The sequence below is a fragment of the Ixodes scapularis genome, unplaced genomic scaffold (genome assembly GCF_016920785.2).
Source record: "Ixodes scapularis isolate PalLabHiFi unplaced genomic scaffold, ASM1692078v2 PGA_scaffold2__306_contigs__length_199485367, whole genome shotgun sequence".
Classification (NCBI taxonomy): domain Eukaryota; kingdom Metazoa; phylum Arthropoda; class Arachnida; order Ixodida; family Ixodidae; genus Ixodes; species Ixodes scapularis.
Genome location: NW_024609857.1, coordinates 119592162 through 119607038, shown reverse-complemented (window position 1 = coordinate 119607038; position 14877 = coordinate 119592162). Strand labels below are relative to the sequence as shown.

Genomic DNA, 14877 nt, shown 5'->3' with positions numbered 1-14877 from the left:
AGTAAAATGCGAAAAGTGTCGATGTCATGTGCGTGCTAACAGTGTCGCGCAATAAATGTGAAATGCGAACAGTAGAATGTCTGGCAATCACTGCCTGCAACACCACCTGATGGGCCCCTGGGCAGTCGTAAAAAAGCACAGTAGTGAAGGGAGCAGCAAGGGGGCGGGCACTACCAACACCACCCAGACAGCAGAAGCGCAGCGTTGCATTTTCTGTGCCCTACAAGCGGCCAGTGCAGGACACAGTGTTCTCACTGATTAGAAAAGTTCCAGTCAAATGCTGACGCAGCACTCGTGCCCAATCTGTAACCCGCACTGGCCAGTTATAGACGACAAAAGGTACAGTGCTGAGGTTTTGCTACCTAGGAGGACCTTTGCCGCTTCCCTCTCTACTGGGCCTTTCTACGAGAGCCCAGGGGTTCTCTAGGTGCTAGCCCGCTGGCTAGCTTACATCCTAGCTTAATGTAAAAATTTTGTATGTTGCTCGCACTGAAAATTGTTGCGTTCGTAAGAGGGTTACCCACTTTTAATTCTGCCATATAAAATGCAAGTGCAACTTCAAATTAAAACTTGCCTAGCAGTGTTATTGCTTCGGCCTAGAAAATCTTATCGAATCCACCCTCATGACAATTAGCCATGATCCATTCAGCTACTGCAAAGGGTATCAAAGAATGTAGAGCAGTTTCATAGCACGAATACCAAACTATCTGTGCACAAGCGTGTCGTGCTCATGCTAGTAAAACATTAAACATTATTTTCATTTAAGTGCAACAGCACTTTGTTTCGAGTAAGCGAGGTCGTTGTGCAGAGGTGTTTTTATGGTACATTGCCTTCCGTAGCTGCTGCGCTCGAAAGTGCAGTATACTGGCCAACCAGGGAAGAAATTTTAAAAAAAAACATCCCCCGCTGTTTTAAAGACTATGCTAAGGTGCGAGTCGTGTTGGACTGCACGGAGGTGGAGACTGAAACAACTCAATGACTGGAAGGCCGGCTGTTCACATACCCTTATTACAAGGGACACCACACAGTCAAGTTATTGATAGATGCTCTTCTCGCTTTAAATATTTGGAGCAGTGCAGATTGCAATAGAGAAATATTTGATCAAGAAGATAGAAGCTCCTGATATTGACAACGGGACTCCAAAAACTCGCCCAGCCCTCATTACCATGCTTATGGACAGCCCAAAGGAGTCAATTGTTGGTAAGGCTCAAGGCGCAATCACTCAAAAAAAAAAAAAAAGCGATGCAGCTTATCACAGTTTAAAAATGTACCAAAATAAATGTAATACCTCACGACACAGTGCTCTGTGAAATAGGGCACAAAGCTTCAGTGCTTTTTTATACTTTTTTAGGTGCAATGCAAGTAGGAACTTATTTCCCTATTAAAAGAACCCATATAAATGTTATACAGGAAGTGTTACCAGAAGGTGCGTCCTGTATACTTTTGTATGGGAAATTTTACAGGAAGGCATTTCCTGTTGATTCCTATATGGGTTCTTGGTATGGGAAACCAGTTCCTGCATGGTCTGTGAGGAAACAAACTAACTCCCATATACACTCAAACAGGAAGTCCTAAAAGATTCCTTACTGGAAGCCACAACCTGTATGGCCTTATACGGGATGTCAAACTCCATTAGGGTCATTCAAAGGAAGTAAGATTTTACTGTTTAAAACATGTCTCATGCACTGTTTCAGTTTTAGTGCACTCCCTAGCAAAAATTGTGATAGAGATTTGACCAAGAGAGATTTTTATTGTTCCAATAGAAATTTCTATCTGTCCCATAGTTATCTGTATCGGTCCCCTTAGGATTGTGTATTTGTCCCATAGGAAAGCCTACTGGTAGTGGTCCAAAACTATCGATTGTACTATCGATAGTATCGATAGTCGCCAAAAATCTGACTATCGATAGTAAAAAAACTATCGATAGTACTATCGATAGTCGACTATCGAAAAACTATCGATAGTACTATAAAAAAACTATCGATAGTGCTATCGATAGTCGACTATAGAAAAACTGTCGATAGTACTATCGATAGTACTATCGATAGTTTTTCGATAGTCGACTATCGAAAAACTATCGATGGTACTATCGAAAAACTATCGATAGTACTATCGATAGTCGACTATAGAAAAAATATCGATAGTCGACTATCGAAAACCTATTGATAGTACTGTCGACAGTTTACTATCGATAGTTTTGCGACACTAGTAGTTTGCGTCGCTCCCCCTTCTCTTTTTTTCGCTTTATTTTTTTCAAATGGGACACCAACCAGCCCAAGCACTTGCCATGCCAACTTTGGTTCAGCTTTCAGTGATGACGAAGACGGGATTTTGGGCGAAAAGACGAGGAAGGGAGGCGAGCGGCGGTGCGGCAACTGTGTTCGCTCCGCACGCGCGAATACTAGTACAAATGTGCGCCAAACCGCGGCGAGCACTCAGACTGCGGAGCATACGGCGCCAGCTTTGGCGGCACTAATGCCCCTGAATAAGAAATCTAGCGACATCTCCCTCCTCCTCTGACGCGCACACATTTTAACTTTATGCTGTGCTTTTTTACACCCGCGCGTCGACTGTAGTGCCGCCTGGATCGGCCCAAGATTGCAGACGGTCTTCCTATACTTGAGTCATAGCGCAGTCAAAGGCTGAAAGACACGCAAAATGCATAGACACAGGCTAAAAGCGCACTGTCAAAGTATACCAGCCGCGAAGGATGGGCTCTAAGAAAGACGATGAAAGCCGTGCCGTTGCACAGTCGGCGTTATTTGATTGTCGACATGAGCTCATAGCATGCGCTGCACTCCAACAGCATAAGCATTCCTTTTCTCTGCTCGTCCCTCATGCAGGCTCTAAATTGTTATATTTTGCTATTTCGCGCTCGCACGTCGACTGTAGCGCCGCCCGGATCGGCCCAAGATAGCAGGCGGCATTCTTCAAAGGATGTCGCTACTTTTCCAGGGGTAGGCGGGACTAGCTGGTACCTTCTGTAAGAGTCGGCGCCCTTTCTAGCGCGGAACAAACACAAACAGAAAAACAAAAGTACCGCACTGTTGCAAACCTAAACTAAGCGGTAGCCCACTGAATCTGGCTGGACCTCGTCAAGCAGGCAAAGAGGGACTCGCTGTCCGCATTCGAGGTTCTTGCGGTCTGTTGGTGTGGTCGGTGTGGTTGGTGTGGTATCGTGTCGACGCATCTGACAGATTTTGGCGACTGATCGACGTCCATCGCGCCCCTAAAACGATTTGTACTGGTAGGAGGAGACATGCATTTTACCGCAACTCGTTATGTTCACCTGAAGTTTCGTTTTTATGACCGCGCTTTCTCTGATCCACTTCAACAGGCCACGCGTCTATTTTTGCTTGTAATCTTGTGGACCTCAAAATGGTGCTATATTTAAATGAAGTGATACTGATGAATTGTTTTTGTTCAATTCAAGGGACCCATCATTGCACAAATATTTTAGGGGCAGTGAGTGTTTCGGCTAATTGAAAAGATCCGAATGTTCATGTGTTGTGGGTGCAGGAATAGACACTAAAGGAAGTCCTTAAAGAACAGATGCAAAGGATAAATACACAATTTTTTAAGCAGCCGGGTTAGGAAAAGGAAGTTATAAAACGAATTTACAACGGAAAGGAAAAAAAATTAGAGCTATATTTACTGCGCGATACGTATTTGTAGTGTGCACCCGCGGGCGGGCGCCGCGGAAAAGTGGCCGCTATTTATCACGTGACTGGCCGCTATTTGTCTCGTGGTGCTTGCGCTCTTTCGGAAGCTTCCTATGGCGTCTAAAAGTAACTTATTCAGCTTCGTTTGAAGTGCAACAAAAAGTAAAGATTAATAAGTAACTTTTAGAGCCCAAAGGAAACTCCTGAGAGGCGCAAGCAGACGTGATAGACCTGTGCGTCGGTCAGATGACGGCGGCGGCGCCCCGGAGTAGACGAACTTGCGCGGCGGCGGTGGCTGCGGCGGCGTGAAGAAACACGTTCAACCGGCGGCGCACGCACACCACGCTCAGCTTGCGGCGGCGGCGCGACTTTGAGGTGGCAGCGGCGCCGCGCGACAGCGCACAGGTCTGCCACGTGGCCCGCAGCGGCTCCCGCGGGTGCCTATTACAAATTCGTTTTGCTCCTTTGCATGGGTCCTTTAATATTTTGATAGACTTAAAGTTATTTTGCAACGTCAGAAAACAAGAAAATACACGTTTCTTAAAAACAGGTTTTTCTTTTTTTATCTACAGCTATTGACGTGCGGAATGCCGAAGTCAAAAGCAGAGATTTGGGATTACTTCGTAAAAGATGCGACAAGTGGATACGCAAAGTGCACTTTGTGCAAAAAGGAATACAAGACAAGTGGAAACACTTCAAATTTAAGAGATCATATGAAACGATGCCATGCTGGATCATCGTTTCACCAGGATCGGGAAGAGCGAGAGCCCGAGGAAGTTGGGGACTCGCGAATGGCTGTGGCTGGCCCCTCAAGGCCGAAGCAAAGCAAGTTACATTTATTTGTAGCTGAGAAAGCCACGCAGTACGGAGACCAGACTGAAAAGAAAAATAAACTTGACAAGGAATTGGCCCTGATGATAGCTAAAGACATGCAACCATTTTCGATAGTCACCGACAAGGGATTTCAAGGCCTCTGCCATGCGCTAGACCCCAGGTACAAGTTGCCAAGCCGAACGCAGATTTCGAGGGTTCTTCTACTTAACTTGTATGATGAAGCCAAAACAAGGTTGCGAGACATGCTGACAGAAGCAAGGGAATGTGCAATAACAGCAGACATGTGGACATCATGCACGACTGACAGCTACGTCACTGTCACCTGCCATTTTGTGCAAGACACAGTTCTGCGGTCTGCAGTGTTATCAACTGCGGTTGTTCACGAAGATCACACTGCTGAAAACGTGGCCCAGGCCATCGCAGGTGTGGCAGAAGACTGAGGTATTCGAGAGGCGATCGTTGCGCTTGTCACAGACAACGACAAGAGGATGATTCTCGCGTGCCGGCTGCTCAACATCGAGCACCTACCGTGCTTCACTCACACGTTGAACTTAGCAGTCCAGGATGGACTAAAAAGCAGTGATGAACTCAACGACGTTTTGTTGAAATGCAAGAACATTGCGCGTCATGTGAGGTCGAGTTCCACAGCTACCACCAAACTCCGAGAAGAACAAGAGCGCTCTGGTAAAGTACCGCCGTTGAAACTCATGCAAGAAACTCAGACGCGATGGAACAGTGTTTTATACATGCTGAAGAGGATCTTAGAAGTTGGGGAGGCGCTGACGTTGACGAAGCTACCCCGGGCGCCAAGTCCTTTGTCAGCAGAAGATATCATGCTCATCGAAGACATTGTCCAGATTCTGGACCCTTTTGAGGAAGCCACAAAATTGATGTCTGGAGATCAGTACACCACCGTATCTCTAATCGTTCCTGCTGTCTGCGGCATCGCAACAGAGTTGAATGAGCGCATTGAGCCTGCACTGAAAACCGCTGTGGCCAAAGAAGTGCTTCGAGACTGCCTTTCTGCTTTGCATAGAAGAATGGATGCTTACGAGAAAACACGCCTGACAGCATTTGCTACGCTGCTAGATTCAAGAATGAAAGAACGAGCTTTCCTGGATAGCATAAACGCAGAGCGTGCCAAAGCTGGTTTCATTGACGAGTTAGACCGGCGAATGTCTCAAAACAGTCCTTCTAGCGAAGCGAGACTCTCGGAACACCGGGAAGCTTCTATACAAACTACACAAGAAAGGCGGATTTTGGGGTTCTTAGACAAGCGTGGCCGGGAGCCTGTAACTCCCACCTCAAACTCGGAGCGGTTGGTTCGGCAATACCTTGAGATGCTGCCACAGGGGATTAACACGAATCCACTAGAATTCTGGCGTTCAAACCAAAGCACCATGACACCACTGTGCGAAATGGCTCTCAAGTACCTGTGCGTGCCAGCAACGTCCGTGCCAGCAGAACGGGTATTCTCAGCTGCTGGTCAAATCGTTTCAGACAGGCGGAGCAGGCTCAAGGGCAAAAACGTCGACATGCTGGTATTCCTCCATCAGAATTGTTGGCTGTCTCAAAACTAAATGCCGTGCAACGTACTGTTTAAAGTTTTGAGCTTGAGGCAAAGAATTATATTTAAACAGTGTTTCATGTACCTCAATGTTACTTTGTCTGAAGAATGGTTAAAATAAGCCATCATTCACTGACCCGGTTTGTTTAGTCTAAACTTGTTATGCCGCACGCATTTTAGGTTTCCACATTGAAATCTCTACGGTGTTATTTTTTATTCACTCATAAATACTCTAAAGATAAATTTGGTGGTGTTTTATTTTGTGGACAGCATTTTAGGTCAATAGGAAATTACTTTAAACCTGATCGGTACAATATTCTCTAAAAAAACATTCCAAAGCGTTGACCGTAATGTTGTAACTCCAACTGTGTTCAATCATTTCCACCTATATCTGTTTTTCAACTCGCCGCAATGGGTGAAGAGACTAGAGGCGCGATGTCTGGGGTTGCGTTTGCTCTCTTTATCAATTAGCAAAACGAAAAAAAAAAAAAAAAAAAACTTGCACATCAGGAAAACGTCAAAAGTTGTATAATAACGCCGTATAACACATCAAAGATTTTCATCGACGGCAATTTAGAGTCAAGAAATTGGAAAAAAAAACAAAAAAACTTTGCCATGTGGTATTAGAAATATCAAACAAGAACATGGCATACTACACACAGTTGACCATCGATCTGACTATCGATTGCACTCTTGATTATCAATCGAAATCCTAGTTGTGACAGTATTATTTGTTTTGTCGTAAAACCAGCCTTGTACGCGTCACTAAGAAAGGAATTTATTTTGCAATTACTCGTGATAAGTTTCCATGCATTAAATTACCCTACAATTACACTGCCATAAAAGTGGCTGCTACATACGCAAAGTAATCAGTTATTTTCGCGGCGTTACCTTGAACATGCGAAAATTGCTAATAATAATCGAGCGAATAATCCACCCCATTTTTAAATAAAATGTGTATGATAACCCTCCTCAAAACGTAGTGCCGATTAAGAAAAAAATTTAGAGTTATGTTCTCCGTTAGAAGTTTGTGTTCGAGCAAATATGCTCCACGTTATTAGACAATAAATTGATAAATGAACAAGAAAGGTAACTAAAAAAGGAGGATATATCACTGCTTCCAGGCGAGCGGGAAGAAGGCTCATTTTGCGTGGCTTGGGTTCAAACTTTGAACCCAAGCCACGCAAAATGAGCCTCCTTCCCGCTCGCCTTGTAGCAGTGATATATCCTCCTTTTCTAGTTACTTTTCTTGTTCATTTGTCAATTTATTGTCTAATAAGTTGGAGCATATTTGCTTGAACACAAACTTCTAACGGAGAACATGACTCTAAATATTTTTCTTAATCGGCACTACATATTGAGAAAAGTTAGCACTATCGATAGTACTATCGATATTATCAATAGTTGCCAGAAACCTGACTATCGATAGTAAAAAAACTATCGAAAGTACTACCGATAGTCAACTATCGAAAAACTATCGATATTGCTATCGATAGACGATTATCGAAAAACTATCGATAGTCGACTATCGAAAAACTATCGATCGTCCTATCGATAGTAGACTATCGAAAAACTATCGATAGTCCTATCGATAGTCGACTATCGAAAAACTATCGATAGTACTATCGATAGTCGACTATCGAAAAACTATCGACAATACTATCGATAGTCGACTATCGAAAAACTATCAATAGTCGACTATCGAAAAACTATCGATGGTACTATCGATAGTCCACTATCGATAGTTCTGCGATACTATCGATAGTTTTTCCAAAACTATCGATAGTATCGATAGTTGATTTATTGATAGTTTTGCATCACTACCTACTGGGCCTATAGGAATTTCTATTGGTCCAATTAGCATTCCTATTGGTCCCATAATTTTTTATCGAACCATTAGGGATTTTTATCAGGAAGGGATCAAAAAGAGGAAGCCTACCAGGTGGCTGGCGAAACCAGGAGACTCCACTCTGCCGGCATACTCACCGGAGGACTCTCTACTCCGTCAAAGTGTAAGCTCACAGATCTGTGAAGACAACTTCATTGGAGCTGCGAAAACCGGCGGGGTTCACGTGATCTCGAGTCTTTTCGGACTTCCGAGGGCTAGACTATATTGGTCTAGTATGTTGGCAGTGCCGCTTGTCACTGAGAACATGGTGTGCGACCAATTTTTCGAGCTGCGTGGCATGTTGGACTCTGTCGATGTGACTTCAATCACGGAAACCCAGTTGCGAAACAAGTTGTTTCGAGCGGAGCCTATTTTTGAGTGCTTCCGGAAGGCTTGAGTTGAGCTTCCTCGCCCGAAAAAGATTTCCATGGACGAGCAAACGATACCCTTCAGTGGGTGGTGTCCTGCTTGTCATGATCTCCCCAGTAAGCCAAACCCCGTTGGCTTGAAGAACTTTGTCCTGCCCACAACTGAGGAGCTTGCACTTGACTTTGTGATCTACACGGTAAAAAGGAACCATTCCCGATCATGACATGAAGGAACTTGGACTTTGTGGGCGCAGTCATAGAGCGCCTTCTTGAAACAGTCCAACCAAGTGTTTACAGACAGATTTTTTACAGGTCTGAAGCTAGCAGATTTTCTCCTCAAAAGGAATATCTACTTGACCGGCACAGTTATGTCCAAGAGAACCAGAGGAGCAGCAACAAAGCTGCCGAGCGACAAAGAAATGGCGCGGGGAGACTCATGCTGCATTGTTCCCAATGACGGTAAAGTCTGCATTACAAAATGGAAGGACAAAAAAAGAGTCATCCTGCTTTCAGCTGTTCTCGGTATTTCCCCGGAAGGAAAATGCAAGAGGAGGTCCAAAGAAGGAAAAAATGTTGAAGTACCACAGCCAGTATGGGTCGTGGCCTATAACATGAGCATGGGCAATGTGGATCTGACTGAGATACGTCTCCTATTACAAGACCAAAATATGTACGAAAAAGTGGCCCATTAGGGTTTTTGCTCACTTTCTGGACCTGGTGACGACAAACTCATGGATAGAATATTGAAGTGGTTGCAAGCGATGTAAAGTTGCAAGGAAAGGCACCTTAAACCTTTTGGAGTTCAAGAGTAGGATCACCGAAGCACTGATTTGTTCATGCCCGAAAGATCAAGCTCATGAAGAGGAAGATGCTCTAGAGCCAGATGAAGAAAGCGAGTCCGCTCTCCCGGCCAGAAAACAGCGGAAGGTAGTTCCACTTCCGGTTGATGAGGTCAGCTTCAACATGTATGGGCATTTTCCTGAGCACATACTCTGTAAGTCGCCGATGAGATGCAGAAATCCTGGCTGTACTGGAAAAAGCTGCATCCAATGTACAAAATGGGTCCTATTTTTTCACTTGCGAAACAGGAATTGCTTTTGCGACTTTCATACTCCCAAGTCCTGAGGTGGTACCCAGTTGGGTACAACATTTTGCTCCCTTGCAAATGAAGTGAATGTTTTTTTTTTTTTTGTTTTTTTTTATGGGCATGACTATCTGAATAGCATTACTGACATAATAAATGAGCTTTATGTTTTTTTTCTTCGACACTTTTCTCTCAGGTCTGAGGAAGTTAAGCAAGCGATGTCTGCTGCAAGAGGAGCGGACATTGCTTGCTTAGGTATGGCACATACTAAAGAATGTCCACTCTCGAACCAAACATTATCAAGTCGTATGAAACTATATCCCCGTTTGACTATATAAGCAAACGAAGCCGAAGCTGCATGCTGCTCCAAATGATGCCTGCACTGCTTGCGAGCGCGTAAAAGGCACAGATGTTGAAAACTCAAAGTTCACTCTTGTAAAAAGACAGGGGGCCCCAAAACTGGGGGCTTTTCTGGAACTCCATATTGTGATGTGCATACATTTACACTGCGAGAAGTTAGTCAGCCCCAATGGGTGTCTGGTGTCTTTGCAGCAGATGAGAAATTTTGCCAGTGATGCACATTACACACCCCAGGCTGTTAGCCTGCGGTCTTTAACGGCATCATGCAGTAGTGATACGCAATGCCTATGCTATGCTCATCCATATCGAAATGAACAGGGGTAAGGGTGGAGCCATTAAGCCCAGAATCCCTGGGTTCAACGGCGCAAGCTGTCGCTTGGTACGCTTTTTGCTGTGATGCCCTAACACACTCGGCGACCGATATCCCCCTAGCACTCTTGGTCACACCTACAGCTTCTACTAGGCTCGCACACAAAGTGAAACAAAGTAGGTACTCGTTTCCACGACAGCACGTGAAAGCTAAGCGAAAATCCTGACATAGGAACTTGCCAACAGCTTTGGCAGCATTGTGCACGAGGGACTCCAAATACTTGCCCAGCCCTATCCAGTGACTGCTCAAAGAAACAAACCGTCGGTAAGGCTCAAGATGCTTGCACTTCGGCAAAAATGCGGCAACGAGCTGAGGAATGTGCTGAAAGATTATTCTGCGAATTACGTCGCACAGTTTGAGCACTTCGGATGTTCAATTGTAGAAGCTCCTTTCGTTCCTCATTATTTTTGAGGAAGCTGTGGATTTGCAAATTCAAAATAATTATGATCAAACTGTGTTCGAATGTGGTATCAGCTGATAAGCGATAAACGCGCTTCTGCGCGCGTGCCGGGCAATCATTCCTAAGGAAACTAAAACAACACCAGACCGTCAGGTACTCTCTTATTAACGGCATCTGACTGACATGTCTGCCTGTAGCACAAATTGCTTATGCATATTTTGATAAAATTGTTTCTTGCTTATAAATACAGACAACACCGGCAGACCTTCCCCTATCCCCGACTTCAATGATGCTTCGGATGGTCTTGAACGCGTGGACATGATGTTTACCTCATCCGGTAAACATCATGTTTACCGGATGAGGAAGATACTCCAGCCACCAGCAAATTTGTGCCAGCAAAAAGCTACCTGTTCAAGAAGAGCAAAGGTTTCAAATGTTTCCTCAGCTCCACTACACCATGTCATGAATGCAGTGTTGCATTTAAGGGAAGAGGTGTCACTATCCCGCACTTAGAGGTCAGCTTTGTAGAGTGGGTTCTCAAACTGGAAAACACGTTTGAGAAGTTTCGTTGTCGTGAAAAGAGGATGTATAATTTCGACGCTGTGCAGTACCAACTTGGGAAAACATAAGGCGCACATGTTGTTGAGCTCCTCACAAGGAATTCTATAAAGCAGCAGCAAAAGTCCAGGGACGCTCTTCACGTCATTATGAGTTCTATTCAGTACCTCTACTGCACAGGTCAGGCTCTGCTTGGGCACACTCTACAGGACGGCAACCCGCTTGATATATTAGAGGAACGCTCCAAGGATGTGCATGCTCTTAAGACCTGGCTAACTCGATGAGACAAGTGGCTGAGCAGTGACATCCATAATGAAATAATCAAAATCATGGCTCACACACTACAACGCAACATTGTAAAAAAGGTGAAAAGGAGCCTTTTTTTTTTTTTTTTTCATCATCGCTGACGGGACAATTCATGCTGCCAGAGACGAGCGGTTTACTCTATGCTTGTGTTGGGTCGAAAATGTGTCATTGGAGATCAGGGAAGAGTTTATTGGTGTTTATAGTCCTCCAGACTCTAAGGCTAACATGCAGTCAAGGATATGCTCGTTCAACTAGGACTGGGCTTCAGTAGTTTGCAAGGACACTGCCTCGATGGTGCAGTGATGTCATTCGCCTAAGCCAGTTTGAAGCACCTTTCGGAACAGCCAAAACAGTGTTTTAGAGCAACAAATGTGGTGTTTGGAGCGACCGAAACAGTGTTTGGGAGCAGCAAAAGTGGCTTTTGGAGCAGCCAAGACAGTGTTTCGGAGCATCAAAAGTGGCTTTTGGAGCAGATATTATTAGAAAAATAAAAATATTTGTTTTAAGTGCTGTACAAACGAAGGGCACCTTGCGCTGTGTTCCGTACCGATGTGACGTATTGTGACGGAACTCGCTGCCTTTCTTTTTACTGCTGAGACAAGTGTACGGTGCTGTAGGCATTGCCGAGCAATTCCGAAAAACCGCTTGCCACCGTTTTACTGCTTCCTGATGTGCCAGATTTTCGTCAAAAGTAAGCAAACATAAAACAATCAATTGCATGCAAGCGTACCAGCTGGTGCCTCTGTCGTGCAATCATGTTCACGTGCACTTGAGGGCAACATGGGCAGGCTTGCAGCTCTGCGTCCTTCAACACGTGAGCGGAAACAACGGCTGTTCGATCGAAACCGAAACCATGCCACTCCGCTCCGTCGTCAACCGATTCCCATAATTGTATGCAAAATGTAGCTGTGGAACATAAGACAAAAAACAGTCCAGCGGCGCAGGCTTGCCAGGCCGGCAAACAAGGTACAAGCTACACACACACACATGCACATGCACGTACACGCACACATACACACACACACACACCTGCGCACACGCACACATACACACACACACCTGCACACACGCACACACACACAAAAAGAACCTGAGCGCATCGATGCAAGGCATAGATAGCGAGCCAGGGTCAAAAGTTCTTGGAGCGCTTTGTGCAACGACTGAACTCGAGACAAACAAGTGGGTTGCGCAGACATTGCCTTCTTTGCTTTAGCCTCACTTCTCTCAACCAACTTTCTTTCGCAGCACATTTTTCATGTACAGGGGTCCCTCTCAAAAGAAAGCCCGCCGAGAAAAATCTAGGGTAATCAATACTTCAACATAGCAGTCTTTTAGTTAAAGAGGGATTTTTGTAGTAACGTAATTTAAATAAGAACAGGAATGTTGATGAACATTCGGCGGTACTTAGTTTCATTTTAGAAAGCGCCATATCTGCAGCGACGTGGGGACGGCAAAACCCGACATCGCGTGACCACGGTGACTGGAAGGCAGGGACCAAATATAGTTTTCCCACAGTCGTTGCTTTCAGGAGCGAGTGCTTCAGCTCACAAAGTAACTCCCGCTGCCCAAAAACGTGGTTTCGTTTCATAGCATGACGGCATGGCTGGTACCCGGCACGCTAGCGTCGGAGCGTCTGCACACACCCGCGTCTATCGTTGAAAATATTTAAAAAAAGATGCGAGACGAGACCCACGAGACGATGTGAGCGCGAAACGCGAGACGGCGGGAAAACTATGCAAGACCGGATGGATAATTGATGAAGGGCCACTTTGTGTCGGGCGGCCACTTTTGCCGCATAACACACGCATGCTCAATTACGGTACTCAGTTTAGTTTCGGCTTTGAAAGGCGATCGAAATTGGTGTATTGGCGCAGGCTTGGCGCAGGCTTGGCGCAGATTACTTATATTTTGGCAAAACGTAGCAGGATGTAGCAGGGTCAGCCCCTTGGCACAGTTTGGCGCAATTGGCACAGCAATCACATCACTGATGGTGCAGCAAACATGTCTGGGCGTTTCTCTGGTGTTCAGAAGAAGATAAGCGACATTCAGTCAAAGTCTGTTTACATGCATTGTGCCAGCCAATCTTTAGATTTGGCTCTGCAGGAGGTTGGCAGAAGCAGCAGAGTAGTCGCAGAAGCGTGAAATACAGTAAAAGACGTGTCCAACATCATCTAACATCCTCAAAACGGAAGAACACATACATAGGCATAGTCCTCCCTCCGTGCGTAGCCACTTCACAGGAAAGGCCCGTAAAGGCAAGCAGCCTTCTGCCACTCTGTCCAAAGAGGTGGACAGTGCGATTGAAGTCCATGAAACGATTACTGCAGAACTACGAGAGGGTTCAAGCTACGATCCACAATGTTATGCAAATGCCAGGATCAATTGGAGATGATCGAAGAGCAATCATGAAAGGGTATGAAAAACTGATCAACAAGTTTAAAACACTTTTCGGACTGAACACGTCCAATTAACTCTTCGGCCAATGTGGACAACTTGCCACGGTTCTTCAGAGTCCTAAATACAGTGCAACCAGAAGGATGCAAGTGGCGGGTTTAACTATGATGAATCTGAGAACGGATGAGGGTTTTGAGAGAGTTTGGGAGGAAACCAAGAATATACCGTGAAGCTTGACCTTAAACAGGAGACCATAACCACCAGAACCGTAAAGCCGCCAACTAGAATTGAGCAGACGAAGACGCCCACTTCCCCAGTGCTGTCGGATGCAAAGACCAACTTTTGAAATTAGTTTTTGGCGGCAGTTGATTGCATAACGTCCGAAATAAAGAGCCGGTTCGACCAACCTGATATGGAGCTGCTGGTAAAGCTAGAATGCAAAGTCAGCGGTGCACAGGGACAGCGATTCAATGCGGAGGAGTTAAAAGAACGGCCCGTCATTCATGGCAGCGACTTTTAGATAGGCTAAATGCACAGCATGTACTCCTCCCAACGGTTCTTTCTGGCATAGCGGTGACCATAGTCGATGATGTTGCAAAAGCACCGAAGGCACAGTCTCGAACTGTTCTGAATCTCTTGGAACAGGTAGTCAGGCTTGTGCAGCTTTTACTAACGGTGCCAGCATCGGCAGCATCAGGAGAGTGTTCTTTCAGTGCATTGCATGCAGACCCGCCTCACGCATCTCCTTCTCCTGCATGCCCACCGACAAAGAACTGGAAAGCTGTGCCTTAATGTCTTGACTGAATTTATTGCCAAAACAGCCCAACGCTTAGCTACATTTGGCTCATTTTAGGTGGATAGTCTCTTTTTTCCCCTTTCGAAAAAGTGTTTGAAACGAGAAGTTTCATGTTTGTAATTTAATGCATCTCGCTCAAGCGCGCGCAGCAGATTGAGTGGCCATGCACCGACACTCTGCATTCCCTGCCAGTGTATATTTTTGCCTCTTTCCTCAACCTGAATGTGTTGAATGTTGGTTTGTTGCCTCACATTTATTCGTTAAACATTATTAAATATACACGCGTGATA

At 45.2% G+C, this 14877-nt stretch overlaps 2 protein-coding genes across 2 annotated transcripts; both read left to right on the top strand.

Moving 5' to 3' along the window:
- The first annotated feature begins 4249 nt into the window (after nt 1–4249).
- On the top strand, nt 4250–4936 carry LOC120844071 (E3 SUMO-protein ligase ZBED1-like). The gene has a single exon (XM_040215673.1). It carries the CDS (start codon nt 4250–4252, stop codon nt 4934–4936), a length of 687 nt encoding a protein of 228 aa, XP_040071607.1.
- Nucleotides 4937–4984: 48 nt separating this feature from the next.
- LOC8042532 (E3 SUMO-protein ligase ZBED1-like) lies at nt 4985–6076 on the top strand. The gene has a single exon (XM_002415570.5). It carries the CDS (start codon nt 4985–4987, stop codon nt 6074–6076), a length of 1092 nt encoding a protein of 363 aa, XP_002415615.3.
- Nucleotides 6077–14877: the final 8801 nt, after the last annotated feature.

What these genes read in the sequence shown, in the direction of transcription:
- LOC120844071 (XM_040215673.1), top strand. Translation starts at nt 4,250, where the DNA reads ATGCCGAAGTCAAAAGCAGAGATTTGGGATTACTTCGTAAAAGATGCG.
- LOC8042532 (XM_002415570.5), top strand. Translation starts at nt 4,985, where the DNA reads ATGATTCTCGCGTGCCGGCTGCTCAACATCGAGCACCTACCGTGCTTC.